The sequence below is a fragment of the Peromyscus maniculatus genome, chromosome X, assembly GCF_049852395.1.
Source record: "Peromyscus maniculatus bairdii isolate BWxNUB_F1_BW_parent chromosome X, HU_Pman_BW_mat_3.1, whole genome shotgun sequence".
NCBI lineage: Eukaryota > Metazoa > Chordata > Mammalia > Rodentia > Cricetidae > Peromyscus > Peromyscus maniculatus.
The window spans coordinates 83,996,728-84,009,402 of NC_134875.1; the positions used below are offsets into that span (position 1 = coordinate 83,996,728).

Below are 12,675 nucleotides of genomic sequence, written 5' to 3' on the forward strand. Positions count from 1 at the left end.
TCCTCTGGTACTCTATTTTAGCTCTTCAATCTAGTTCTTCCCCATCTCAGTTTGTTCCTCTCAAGTTCTTACCCATCTAGTTCTTCCATTCTCTTTTGTCTTCTCTGTCCTCTCATGCCCTGGGAGTCCCAGCATATATACACTTACAAGCAATAATCCCTTGGTAGTGCAAATCCAGGCTTCCAGGGTCAAACGGAGGGGTGATAAGAATCACATAAAGAGGCAAAAACTGTTAATTATCTTTTGTCACCCCAAAGGGAAGTGACCAATGGGGGAAAGAATTAACTAAAGGCTAAATTCAGGTAATATCTAAGAGGAGGGATCTTATGTGCTCCACTATAGTCTTAAACGTGATTGGTAGAAAATGTTAAGAATCTCTAAGTTGCTGGGTAAATCGAGAAATTAAAACTGCCTTTTTTCCTGTGGCTCCTATCTGTTCAAACTATCTGCCGTTTTTCTGCAGGGTGGGGGAACTGTGCTCGGTTGCTAGGCAACCTGTGTGCAGCTAGATGCCTCTGGTGATAGTTAAAGGGAGATCTGGAACTAGAGGTCAGATTTGGGAAAGGAGCAAGGTAAGCTTAATTGGCACATCCGCCAGGCCTTCTCAAACAGGTAGCCCGGATGCTTAAGTCTGTTCTTAGAGAGTACAGAAGTTTCTCTGATAAGGTGCTTTCCTCCATCTAGGGATGGACCTGGACGGATGCTGCCAATGATGATAATTACAGGGAGGCTTGAACTGGGGTTCTGGCTGAGCATAGCTGTCAGCGCACAAGGTTATCTAAATATTCCTTTAGTAGAGGGGAAATGGTGCCCAATCAATGATGGAAAAGCTACAACAGCACACAAGAAACTCATAGCAGGAAACGGCTGATAATCAAAAGCCAAATATCACCAAGAGTCCTTGAACCTTAGCTTGACCTCTGGAAGGCCCTTGGCTACTGCCAGGTATTAGCTTTGTCATAATCCACTGAAATCCCACTTTGTATATTTTTGTGGCTTGCAGCACCTGAGACTGTGGGAAACGGTGCTGCCAGACCTGCCCCCTCTGCAAGGCAGCTGACCCGCCTAGTTTCTCGGTCACTGAACTCCTACTACCTGGCTCTCCTTAGCTTCGGGTATTCCGGGTCCCAGGAGAGCTCCTGCTTCCCAGGCAGGAGTAAACTGGCTAATCTGAGGAACGCAGCTTGCACATCCTTCCCTGCTCACGTCAGAACTAAAAACACTTTTATTTTAGTTGTAATTGTGTATGAATGGTTTGTCTGCATGTGTGTCTATGGACCATGTTTGTGCCTAGTGCCCAAGGAGGCCAGAAGAGGGCCTCTGATGCCCTGGAACTGGAGTTACAGATGGTTATGAGCTGGATATTGGTGCTAGGAATCAATCCCCGGTCCTCTGCCAGAGCAGCCATGATCTTAGCTGCTGAGCCATCTCTCCAGGCCCTCAGGGCAGGACTTTTCAGAGTACAGTCCAGGGTAGGAGCCAGAGCCTACTTTGGCAACTCCAACCTTTTGACAGCCCTAACACAGTGACTTTTGTGACTTACACTTCCTACCACACCACGACCTCCTGTGGTTTAAGACTGGAAAACCACCTCTAATAGAAGGTCAGCACCAACCTCTCCTTGTGAGCTTTGCATCCCTCACAGGCTCAGGTGTCACCTCCTGCTGCCACTGGCTGAGTCTGAGCTTTCCACGCCAAGGACAACTGTATTCCAATCTCAGATTCACAGGCAGACCCGGCCATAGCAAGGGACGGAGTCCATGGGACCAGATGCTTTGTGGTCACCAGCACCCTACATCAAACGTGAAAATCCCCGCCTCTCAGGAATGCAAGCTGGCAGAACCCACACCTGCCTCACCCACCCCACATCTCAGATCCTGTCTGGCACTTGGTCCCAGCTCAAAGCTGGAAGCCATCCTGTCTCTCTCCACACTAGAATGTGGAGTCAGGAGGAAGTGGGGAAGATGGACCTGGAACACACAAATATCATTTGTGCCATGTGGGAAGGTGAGCAGGGACCTGTGGAAGACCTTCCATGCATGTATGGATGCATCATCTTGAACACCAAATGGACAAGTCAACAAGATGGTTCAAGCCTGAAAAATCTGAGCTCACTCTTTGAACTCATGTAAAATCTGGATGCCAGTGCTCGAGAGATGGCTGGGGGTTAAGAGCAGTGTGCTGCTCCTCTGGAGGATATCAGTTTACTTCCCGGCACCCACGTCAGGCAGCTCACATCACTTCTAAGTCTGGCTTCAGGGAGATCCAATGGACTGGTCTCAAACAGAAACTACTGCACTGATGTGGAAACACCCACGCATTTCCATGCAAGCACACACACACACACACACACACACACACACACACACACACACACACACACACACAGACATATCATTTAAACTAAATCTTGAACCCGGGCGGTGGTGGCACACGCCTTTAATCCCAGCACTCGGGAGGCAGAGCCAGGCGGATCTCTGTGAGTTCGTTCGAGGCCAGCCTGGGCTACCAAGTGAGTTCCAGGAAAGGCGCAAAGCTACACAGAGAAACCCTGTCTCGTAAAACCACACACACACAAAAAAAACCTAAATCTTGAAAAGCTTCTAGACCTGATGATACCAGGTGTCCCACAGCAGGATGGGAGAAAAGAGAGAGAAGAACCCCGAAGCTCCCGGGCCGGCTAGGCAGGTGTACAAAGCATAGGCAGAAACAAGACACACCCCCAACTATTTATTGCTCTGACCACCACACACACACCATGGCTCAGGAGCCTCTTACTTCCCTCTCTTCCTCTTGCTCTCCCTTTCTCCCCCACCTCTCTATCTCTTTCTCCATCCCCCTTCCCTCTCTCCCCCGACTCTCACACACAGATACCCCAACCTCTCCAAAACCGGAACTTTTCAAATGCGGTCTGGATGAGAGCACCTGTGACCAGGACCTGAAGATGCGGAGCTTTGGGTCCTAGACCTTCTCTTCCACTGCCCTGGGACATCGACCCTGTCGGCCCGCAGAACCACTGAAGATTGACTTCTCACCACCAACCCAGAGACAAGCAGGTGATATTCCGTGTTCCTACAGCCCGTGTGCAGAGTCTTTGGGGCTCACTCACTCTACCAACCACGGGCATGTGATCGTGCCCTCCACCCCTCTACTGAAATGGTCCAGGGGCAAATCAGGGGACTTGGCAACTCACTTCAAAGGGGAGGGCTATGCAGGAGCCCAAAGATGAAGTGCCAATTCTAGGCCACTACTCCCCGAGTGCCACACCTCCCGGGGAGAGAATGATCTGGAAGAAGGTCAGGGACTGGGATGGGAAAACCCCAGGAAAGTAGAAAACACTGCTGAATGCAGGGGCCAGGAGGCAAAAATGGGTTTCCTGAAACTGTCCTGGCGATGGCAGGACTCAGGGCAGGGACGGGGCCTCTGGGAAAGGGAGGAAATGCTGGCTGTGTCAGCCCTGGCGCCAGCGCAGCTGGAGAAGCTTGGCTGTGTGGAGCCTGCTCAGAAGCAGGACCACATCCCACTGAGGACTACTGTTCCCTTTTTCCCACAAAATACTTTATTTAGATTTTGGAAACCTCATGCATGGGAGCTGTGTGGGGGAGACAGAGTGTACAGGAGGGCTAGTGTTCTTTGAAGGGTGGGAAAGGAACAGTTTCCACCACCCTGTTGCTATACCTCATCCCCCACCAAAAGAGAAAGGGCGGACCATACACAGGACAAAACTACTTAGTGGGCGACAGCTGTCCCCAGGGGTAGGCGAGGGGCAAAGTCGGGGCACAAAGTGGGCTCTGGCTGGAGAGCACAGGTTCTCAGCTTGTGGGAGAGTTACATTAAAATTCCTAACAGTCGCTAATTTACAGGCAGGACAGTAACAATGAGATAATCTTATTCTGGGGGTCACATCAACAAGAGGAATGGTATAAAAGGGGGCAGCATCAGGAAGGTTGAGAACCAATGCTGTAGAGTGCCGGGAAGGGAGCAGGATCCATGGGGAGTAGCCTGGCCTCTTCTGCAGGGATGCCGGGTCCAACCTGTCAGGCAGAGCAGAGTCAGGCCAGCTCTGGCTTCCTGAGCACTCAGGAGCCTGGGCAGGGCTGTGGGAAGCAGAGCACTCACTTCAAAGGGCCTGTGGGCAGCAGAGCATCATTTCAAAGATCCTGGAACTTTTCGTTGAGGGCCTGCATGATGGCTGAAACACAAGAGGTACCAATGGGTCTCCAGACACAGACATCCAGGACCCCACCGGCCGGAGCCCCATTCTCTGTGCCACAGAACTCCAGGCCAGCCGCCCACTGCCCTCCAGCCCCTGTGCAAGGAGCCTCGGGACAGACTCCTCCCCCCATCCCCGAGCTCTATGTGCAAACGTTTCTACAGGAGAACAGCACGGACAGGCAGTCCTCAAACGCTGGACCACAGCAGTGCCAACCCTACTTGTAAAACGAACAGACACGTAACAACAAACACCTCACAAGTCGCAACTGCGGCACTCCAAGGGAAACTAAAGGAGGACTGACCGTGTCAATGCCCAGAGAGAAGGGAACCTGGGGGACTCATCTGCACAGCGCACGGGACAGCATTGCTTCTTGGTGCAAGTCCCCGCACTCAATGCACAGAGGGCTCCCAGCCTGGCCTGCTTGAGGTCCCTTCCCACTGAGAACCGCCCCTCAGCCCACCCCAGTCACCTGCACACAAACACTAGGCTCTCCCTCTGGCCCTGTTCCCATCGATCCCCTGCCCTGGCTCGGTCATACCTAGTTGTTCCTTGAGTTCCTCTATTTCCTTCCGTAGCATCAGACACTGGCCCAGCAGACACGGGACCAAAGGAAAGAAAGAAAGATTATCATTCAATGTCCTGGCCTTCTCTCTGCTTCATTCACACTTCTTCCTAGTCCTTACACCTCCCACCCGCCACAGTCCTCTGACAGACTGCCAAAGAACCTCCAACAGGAAGGAGGTGCCCTCTCTCTGTGGATGTGGGATAGGAGGTTAGCTGTCAGCTCAGGAGCTGGCTGGGGCTGGCATCTGTGAGCTGAGAAAGCCGTACCTGTTGGCAACCCATTGTTACTGGTGTTTGAGACTGCCTCTCTCCAGCCGTGAATGGGAGACGTAGAGATGGTTCCTGGTCACCTGAAAACACACACACACACATACATGCAAGACAGAGAGACAGAGACAGAATGCAACCTCTAGGCTTGTGATCCAAGTGGGAAGGGACTGGTGGGGTCTAAAACGAGACAGCAATACCCTCTGCTTGCAGCCACTTGTACTTAGTAGGTCCTGAGATCTGCCCAGCTCTCCTCCTCAACCCCAGCCCAGAGACAGCATAAAAGCGCTTAGAGCTCCCAAGACTTTGGCCCTGAGCCAATGCTCTCAGGACTATCACCCCCGGCTAGATCCAGGAAGGAACCCAGTGCCTGAGCAAGGCTCACCAGCTTACAAACAGTTTCTGGAGTTGGAGTTGTCCCACCCATTCACCGTCATGCATTCCACAGTCCCACTCATTTCCCAATGTGGTCTGGGGCCAGCCCTGCCCACACCCAGTCTCCTGTGGACTCCGGCCTCCCTAGACAGGGAAGCCCAAGGAACAAGGCTGCAATCCACCAGAGGAACAGAGCCTGAGGCTTCCTGCCTTTCCCCATCTCAAACCCCAAAGACTGCTGCTCTCAAACCCCAAAGACTCACCAGCCGGTGCAGGTGCTCTGGGTCTGGCACTTCTCTGGCTCAAGGACAAGAACTGAGAGTTCCCTGCAACTTGGGGTGCTCTGGTGTTGGGGTCTCCACTGCTCATTTCTCCACGATGCGTGCACGTGCAAGGCTGCTCTGCCCTGTGTGTTGGAAGCTCACACAAAAATTCCTCACTAAGTACACGTTGTGGAGGGCTGAGGGGCCGCTGGGGGAACAAACTGGAGGCCTGTGAGGCCCATCCCATCTGTACTTTCTGTTCCTGGGTCAGCCTCAGGTCAGGAGGCAGAGCTCAGCCAGGAAGGGGCCCACAGGCACTGGAAAGGCTCAGGATCTGGCCTGGCTTCCTTGGGGAAGAGCCAGGAGGGAGGAATCAGGAGGCCCTTGAGGCTGACTACACGTCCAAGTTGTGCAGCCCACACTGTAAGGGCTCTGGACTCAAATCACCCCAACTGTCAGCCAGGCCCACTTCCCAGCCCAGCCTGGCTAGAGACAGGAAATGCACAGGGAGGGGAATAGTAACCAACACCTCACTGAGCCTCCTTCATATCCACCCTCACTTACTACAAGGACCCCACACTGCACATCCTAAGCAGGATGAGTGTCCACTGACAAGCCCCAAGCCAAGGCAGGGGCAGAGGGAGCGGGGCAACGTTATGTGCTGGGGAGGGAAAGGGCAGGGTGAGAGGAGACAGAGGGTGCTCTCTCTACTCACTTGGGCCTGCAGGCCAGGATCTCTGGTTGGGTCATTATCTTCTTTGGCCCCTGGCTGGGATTCCTTTGTCTTCCTTGCCATGGATCTCTTCCCAGTGCAGAAAGGCTTGCACTCTTTGGGTCCCGAAGGCAGTGAGCATTTACTGGCCTTCCCAAGCAGGGCAACCCCGGAGATGGGGGGGAAAGTAGCTGGTTCTACAGGAGCTGACTTAAGTCTCTGTCCCCATGGTGGGAAGGTTCTTCCCAGGGATCCTCTTGAGGCATCCCACTGAGTCGGCTTCTCCTTGGCCGCTCCCTTCTTTCTAGGACTGGTCTTGGTCGGGGAGGCACCTGAAGCACTAGCAACAGGGGCAGGGGCAGCAGCAGAGCTGGCAACGGCAGCTCCTGGGTAGCTGGGTCTGCTCCCTTCTTTTCCCCAGACCCCACTTGGCTTTTTCTTAGACAGAGAGCCCTCCAGCTCGCCCAAAGCCTGCTTCTCCCCGCCTGAGCTGAGTCCTCTCGGAGTAGTGACCAGCAGAGAGGGGGGCATATGGACGAAGCTTCCCCTGCCACGGACATTCGTGCGTCTGCCTGTGTCTTCCAGCTCAGTGAGGCCAGTGGACTTGGCCTGGCCTCCTTCTTTGAGGCAAATGGTCACCCTCATCAATTCCGTCTCACTGAATTCGTCAGAAGACTCGGGGTCGGAAGACAGAAATTGAAAATCCTCACTGGCTATTATCCTACTTGTGGCTCCTCTTCTTGGGGTCACCCAGGCCCGGCCCCGCCCCAGACCCCTGGGGTGCTGTTGGCTAGCTGACACCTGCTTCCCTTCCACGGAGGTGGGGGGCCGCATGCCCCTCCGGCTCGTGCCTGCGTCCGAGTCTCCCCAAATGCCCAGGGGCTCAGCAGGGCCGCTTTTGGGGGACGGATGTCTGCGGACACCCCAGGCCTCCCGGTTGGCTACATGCTGCCCGAAGCTTGTACCCTCTATCGTCAGCTGGGGTACAAAGTCCAAACTGTCCCCCCTCTCATCCACGGGAGTGCCGGGGCGACCTTCGCAGCCCCAGACGACGGACCTTCCCTCCATCTCATCCCTGTCTAACCAGGAGTCGTACTGGAACGTCTTGGAGACCGGGAGGCACGTCTTGTCCTCACTGCTCCGCAACGACCTCTCGTCAGGGCCCAGGCCGTGTCTCCTCGGGGACCCATGGCTAAAGCGGCGGCGTCCTTCCGAGTGCTCCCCGCTTTCGGGCCCAAACCCGCTTCCCCGAACCGACACCTCATCAGGAGAGCTCATGTTTCCACCCCCCCGCAGACGCCACCCGCCCGAGGGGACGCTGTTTCCCCCTTCACCGCATTCTCAGCTAGGTCTTCGCCAAGGTAACCGCCCCCGCCACAGGCGCCCCACGCGCGCGCCTCAAACAACGCGAGACTTCGCGCCCCCTCGAGGGCCGTTCTCATTGGTCCGCCGCTCGGCGGGCCACCAATCAGAGCGGCTGTTGTTTGGCCATTACTCAAGGCCCTAGCCAATAGAGACGAGGGTGCGTAGTTCGCCACCGTTAAAAGGGCGGGGTTTGGGGCGTAAGTGCGAGGAACTTTCGAGACGTCCAGGTCTCGGGGAGTCACGTGTCCTCTGAGCTAACCGCTTGCAGCGCCTGAGGTGAAAGGCTCGGGGGTGACTTAGCGGGAATTGTCTCCCCTCAACCCGTGCCTCCCCGGCTGACGCCATGAGCTCCCCCGATGAGGTGGCAGCCCCTGGAGTCCGTGGTGACAAGGACGCCGCCTCTACCGGTGACATGAATTCCCGGGATCAGGGGTCTGCTCCTGAAGCTCACTTGGGCCAGGAGGGCAGGGAGCACTTAGGGGACCCCCTGATCAGCCCTAGAGTACCGAGGGGTTCAAGCCTCATCCAAGGTCCTCGGGAGATTGGAGAGGGTGAGGGCGGCCGCCCAGGTATGGAAGGCTGCGAGGTGGAATCGGGGCGGAAATTGGAAGCGACACAGGAAGGAGAAGGGGTGCTTAGGGACCCGGAAGGCCGGCCCAGTTCTCCCGTGGACCAAGAAGAGGTCGGTCTGGACTTTCTGCCCCAGCTCAGTATTGAGGCTAAGGCAATGATGCGCGAGCTGACCAACCTGCAGACCCGAAAAGTCTGCAGGTACCAGTCCCCACAAACCTGTGCCGCTGAACTGGCTGCCCTTTGGGGATGCATGGATGAAGGCTCCAACAGAGGGGCCCTGTCCCTGAGCTCTGTAGAAGGGAAGCAGACCTCTGCAGGCTCCCTGTACCCCCGGGGCCTGGGACGAGGCAGAGCCTGGGTGACCCCGCGGAGAGGAACCACAAGTAGGATAGTGAGCAGTGAAGCTGTCCAGTGTCCCTCCTACAACCCTACGTCTTCTGATGAGTCCAATGAGACAAGGGTGATGAGGGTGACCATTTGCCTCAAAGAAGGAGGCCAGGCCAAGTCCACTGGCAGCACCGAGCGGGAAGACACAGGCAAACACGCGAGTGTCCATGGCAGGGGAAGTTTCGTCCATGTGCCCCACTCTGTACTGTCCAGTGCGAACCGGACACTCAGCTCAGGCGGGGAGAAGCAGGCTTTGGGTGAGCTGGAGGGCTCTCTGTCTAAGAAAAAGCCAAGTGTTGTCTGGGGCACCGAAGGGAGCAGACCCAGCTTCCCAGGAGCGACTTCTGCTGCCCCAGCTGCTGGAGCGGCAGCCTCTGCTGCTGTCCCCGCACCTACTCCTGCTGCTTCAGGGGCCTTGCCCAAGACCAGTCCTAGAAAGAAGGCACCCCAGGAGAAGAAGCCCTTGACAGATGTCTCAAGAGGATCCCTGGGAGGAACCTTCCCACCATGGGGACAGAGACTTAAGTCAGCTCCTGTAAGGTCAGCCACCCTTCCCCCAATCTCCGGGGTTGCCCTGCTTGGGAAGGCCACTAAACGCCCAATGATTTCCGGGCCAAAAGAGTGCAAGCCTTTCTGCACTGGGAAGAGATCCATGGCAAGGAAGACAAAGGAATCCCAGCCAGGGGCCAAAGAAGATAATGACCCAACCAGAGATCCTGGCCTGCAGGCCCAAGTGAGTAGAGAGAGCACCCTCTGTCTCCTCTCACCCTGCCCTTTCCCTCCCCAGCACATAACATTGCCCCGCTCCCTCTGCCCCTGCCTTGGCTTGGGGCTTGTCAGTGGACACTCATCCTCTTAGGATGTGCAGTGCGGGGTCCTTGTAGTAAGTGAGGGTGGATATGAAGGAGGCTCAGTGAGGTGTTGGTTACTATTCCCCTCCCTGTGCATTTCCTGTCTCTAGCCAGGCTGGGCTGGGAAGTGGGCCTGGCTGACAGTTGGGGTGATTTGAGTCCAGAGCCCTTACAGTGTGGGCTGCACAACTTGAACGTGTAGTCGGCCTCAAGGGCCTCCTGATTCCTCCCTCCTGGCTCTTCCCCAAGGAAGCCAGGCCAGATCCTGAGCCTTTCCAGTGCCTGTGGGCCCCTTCCTGGCTGAGCTCTGCCTCCTGACCTGAGGCTGACCCAGGAACAGAAAGTACAGATGGGATGGGCCTCACAGGCCTCCAGTTTGTTCCCCCAGCGGCCCCTCAGCCCTCCACAACGTGTACTTAGTGAGGAATTTTTGTGTGAGCTTCCAACACACAGGGCAGAGCAGCCTTGCACGTGCACGCATCGTGGAGAAATGAGCAGTGGAGACCCCAACACCAGAGCACCCCAAGTTGCAGGGAACTCTCAGTTCTTGTCCTTGAGCCAGAGAAGTGCCAGACCCAGAGCACCTGCACCGGCTGGTGAGTCTTTGGGGTTTGAGAGCAGCAGTCTTTGGGGTTTGAGATGGGGAAAGGCAGGAAGCCTCAGGCTCTGTTCCTCTGGTGGATTGCAGCCTTGTTCCTTGGGCTTCCCTGTCTAGGGAGGCCGGAGTCCACAGGAGACTGGGTGTGGGCAGGGCTGGCCCCAGACCACATTGGGAAATGAGTGGGACTGTGGAATGCATGACGGTGAATGGGTGGGACAACTCCAACTCCAGAAACGGATTTTTAGCACACCAGAGTTTATACTGGAGAGCTCTGCTCAGGCACTGAGTTCATCGCGGGTTCTGGATTTGGCAAGCAATCATCCTAGGGTACAAAGAGCCTCCAGGCTGCCTGGGAGCAACAGGGAAGCAAGGCTCAGAGCTTATTGGAACAGATGTACCAATATATACAAGTTGCTGCCAGCAGAGGGGGAAATTGAACCATTTTTGATTTCACAGGACCCTTACCATCTGCATCCAAAGACTAGAAGCTGCATAATACATTTAATCAATCATTCATTCATCATTGCTTTATTTGTTTGTTTGTTTGTTATTTATATTTATTGTTTTCAGGTGACCAGGATATACTTGTGTGTCCTTTATTACCTGCTGAAGAGGGTGAACCAGTATTACAAGGCACACCAGGCTGTCCTCAGGTACAACTTTCTTAGCTCACAGATGCCAGCCCCTGCCAGCTCCTGAGCTGACAGCTAACCTCCTATCCCACATCCACAGAGAGAGGGCACCTCCTTCCTGTTGGAGGTTCTTTGGCAGTCTGTCAGTGGACTGTGGTGGGTGGGAGGTGTAAGGACTAGGAAGAAGTGTGAATGAAGCAGAGAGAAGGCCAGGACAGTGAATGATAATCTTTCTTTCTTTCTTTCCTTTGGTCCCCTGTCTGCTGGGCCAGTGTCTGATGCTACGGAAGGAAATAGAGGAACTCAAGGAACAACTAGGTATGACCGAGCCAGGGCAGGGGAGCGATGGGAACAGGGCCAGAGGGAGAGCCTAGGGTTTGGGTGCAGGTGACTGGGGTGGGCTGAGGGGCGGTTCTCAGTGGGAAGGGACCTCAAGCAGGCCAGGCTGGGAGCCCTCTGTGCATTGAGTGCGGGGACTTGCACCAAGAAGCAATGCTGTCCCGTGCGCTGTGCAGATGAGTCCCCCAGGTTCCCCTCTCTCTGGGCATTGACACGGTCAGTCCTCCTTTAGTTTCCCTTGGAGTGCCGGCAGTTGCGAATTGTGAGGTGTTTGTTGTCAAGTGTTTGTTCGTTTTACAAGTAGGGCTTGCACTGCTGTGGTCCAGCGTTTGAGGACTGCCTGTCCGTGCTGTTCTCCTGTAGAAACGTTTGCACATAGAGCTCAGGGATGGGGGGAGGAGTCTGTCCCGAGGCTCCTTGCACAGGGGCTGGAGGGCAGTGGGCAGCTGGCCTGGAGTTCTGTGGCACAGAGAATAGGGCTCCGGCCGGTGGGGTCCTGGATGTCTGTGTCTGGAGACCCATTGGTACCTCTTGTGTTTCAGCCATCATGCAGGCCCTCAACGAAAAGTTCCAGGATCTTTGAAATGATGCTCTGCTGTCCACAGGCCCTTTGAAGTGAGTGTTCTGCTTCCCACAGCCCTGCCCAGGCTCCTGAGTGCTCAGGAAGCCAGGGCTGGCCTGACTCTGCTCTGCCTGACAGGTTGGACCCGGCATCCCTGCAGAAGAGGCCAGGCTACTCCCCATGGATCCTGCTCCCTTCCCGGCACTCTACAGCACTGGTTCTCAACCTTCCTGATGCTGCCCCCTTTTATACCATTCCTCTTGTTGATGTGACCCCCAGAATAAGATTATCTCACTGTTACTGTCCTGCCTGTAAATTAGCGACTGTTAGGAATTTTAATGTAACTCTCCCACAGGCTGAGAACCTGTGCTCTCCAGCCAGAGCCCACTTTGTGCCCCGACTTTGGCCCTCGCCTACCCCTGGGGACAGCTGTCACCCACTAAGTAGTTTTGTCCTGTGTATGGTCTGCCCTTTCTCTTTTGGTGGGGGATGAGGTACAGCAACAGGGTGGTGGAAACTGTTCCTTCCCCACCCTTCAAAGAACACTAGCCCTCCTGTACACTCTGTTTCCCCCACACAGCTCCCATGCATGAGGTTTCCAAAAGCTAAATAAAGTATTTTGTGGGAAAAAGGGAACAGTAGTCCTCAGTGGGATGTGGTCCCGCTTCTGAGCAGGCTCCACACAGCCAAGCTTCTCCAGGTGCGCTGGTGCCAGGACTGGCACAGCCAGCATTTCCTCCCTTTCCCAGAGGCCCCGTCCCTGCCCTGAGTCCTGCCATCTCCAGGACAGTTTCAGGAAACCCATCTTTGCCTCCTGGCCCCTGGATTGCTTTTCCCATCCCAGTCCCTGACGTTCTTCCAGATCATTCTCTCCCCAGGAGGTGTGGCACTCGGGGAGTAGTGGCCTAGAGTTGGCACTTCATCTTTGGGCTCCTGCATAGCCCTCCCCTTTGAAGTGAGTTGCCAAG

General features: G+C 55.2%; 2 protein-coding genes across 2 annotated transcripts; one reads left to right on the forward strand and one right to left on the reverse strand.

The window, feature by feature from the left end:
• Positions 1–3,541: 3,541 nt before the first annotated feature.
• Positions 3,542–7,792, reverse strand: LOC143270720 (uncharacterized protein CXorf49 homolog). Its single transcript, XM_076561706.1, has 6 exons — positions 6,401–7,792; positions 5,686–5,842; positions 5,048–5,130; positions 4,755–4,800; positions 4,120–4,192; positions 3,542–4,034 (listed from the first exon to the last, which is right to left on the reverse strand). The coding sequence occupies exons 1-5, from the start codon at positions 7,673–7,675 to the stop codon at positions 4,152–4,154; spliced, it is 1,602 nt and encodes a 533-aa protein (XP_076417821.1). The 5' UTR covers positions 7,676–7,792; the 3' UTR covers positions 3,542–4,034; positions 4,120–4,151.
• A 175-nt stretch (positions 7,793–7,967) lies between these two features.
• On the forward strand, positions 7,968–12,338 carry LOC102907440 (uncharacterized protein CXorf49 homolog). Its single transcript, XM_015999614.3, has 6 exons — positions 7,968–9,455; positions 10,013–10,169; positions 10,745–10,827; positions 11,079–11,124; positions 11,688–11,760; positions 11,846–12,338. Exons 1-5 carry the CDS (start codon positions 8,106–8,108, stop codon positions 11,726–11,728), a joined length of 1,677 nt encoding a protein of 558 aa, XP_015855100.2. The 5' UTR covers positions 7,968–8,105; the 3' UTR covers positions 11,729–11,760; positions 11,846–12,338.
• Positions 12,339–12,675: the final 337 nt, after the last annotated feature.

What these genes read in the sequence shown, in the direction of transcription:
- LOC143270720 (XM_076561706.1), bottom strand. Translation starts at nt 7,675, where the DNA reads ATGAGCTCTCCTGATGAGGTGTCGGTTCGGGGAAGCGGGTTTGGGCCC. An exon ending in CAGAGCACCTGCACCGGCTG is followed by an intron (nt 5,131 to 5,685) that starts GTGAGTCTTTGG and finishes GTGTGTTTTCAG; the next exon opens with GTGACCAGGAACCATCTCTA. An exon ending in GGAACTCAAGGAACAACTAG is followed by an intron (nt 4,193 to 4,754) that starts GTATGACCGAGC and finishes CTTGTGTTTCAG; the next exon opens with CCATCATGCAGGCCCTCAAC.
- LOC102907440 (XM_015999614.3), top strand. Translation starts at nt 8,106, where the DNA reads ATGAGCTCCCCCGATGAGGTGGCAGCCCCTGGAGTCCGTGGTGACAAG. An exon ending in CAGAGCACCTGCACCGGCTG is followed by an intron (nt 10,170 to 10,744) that starts GTGAGTCTTTGG and finishes TATTGTTTTCAG; the next exon opens with GTGACCAGGATATACTTGTG. An exon ending in GGAACTCAAGGAACAACTAG is followed by an intron (nt 11,125 to 11,687) that starts GTATGACCGAGC and finishes CTTGTGTTTCAG; the next exon opens with CCATCATGCAGGCCCTCAAC.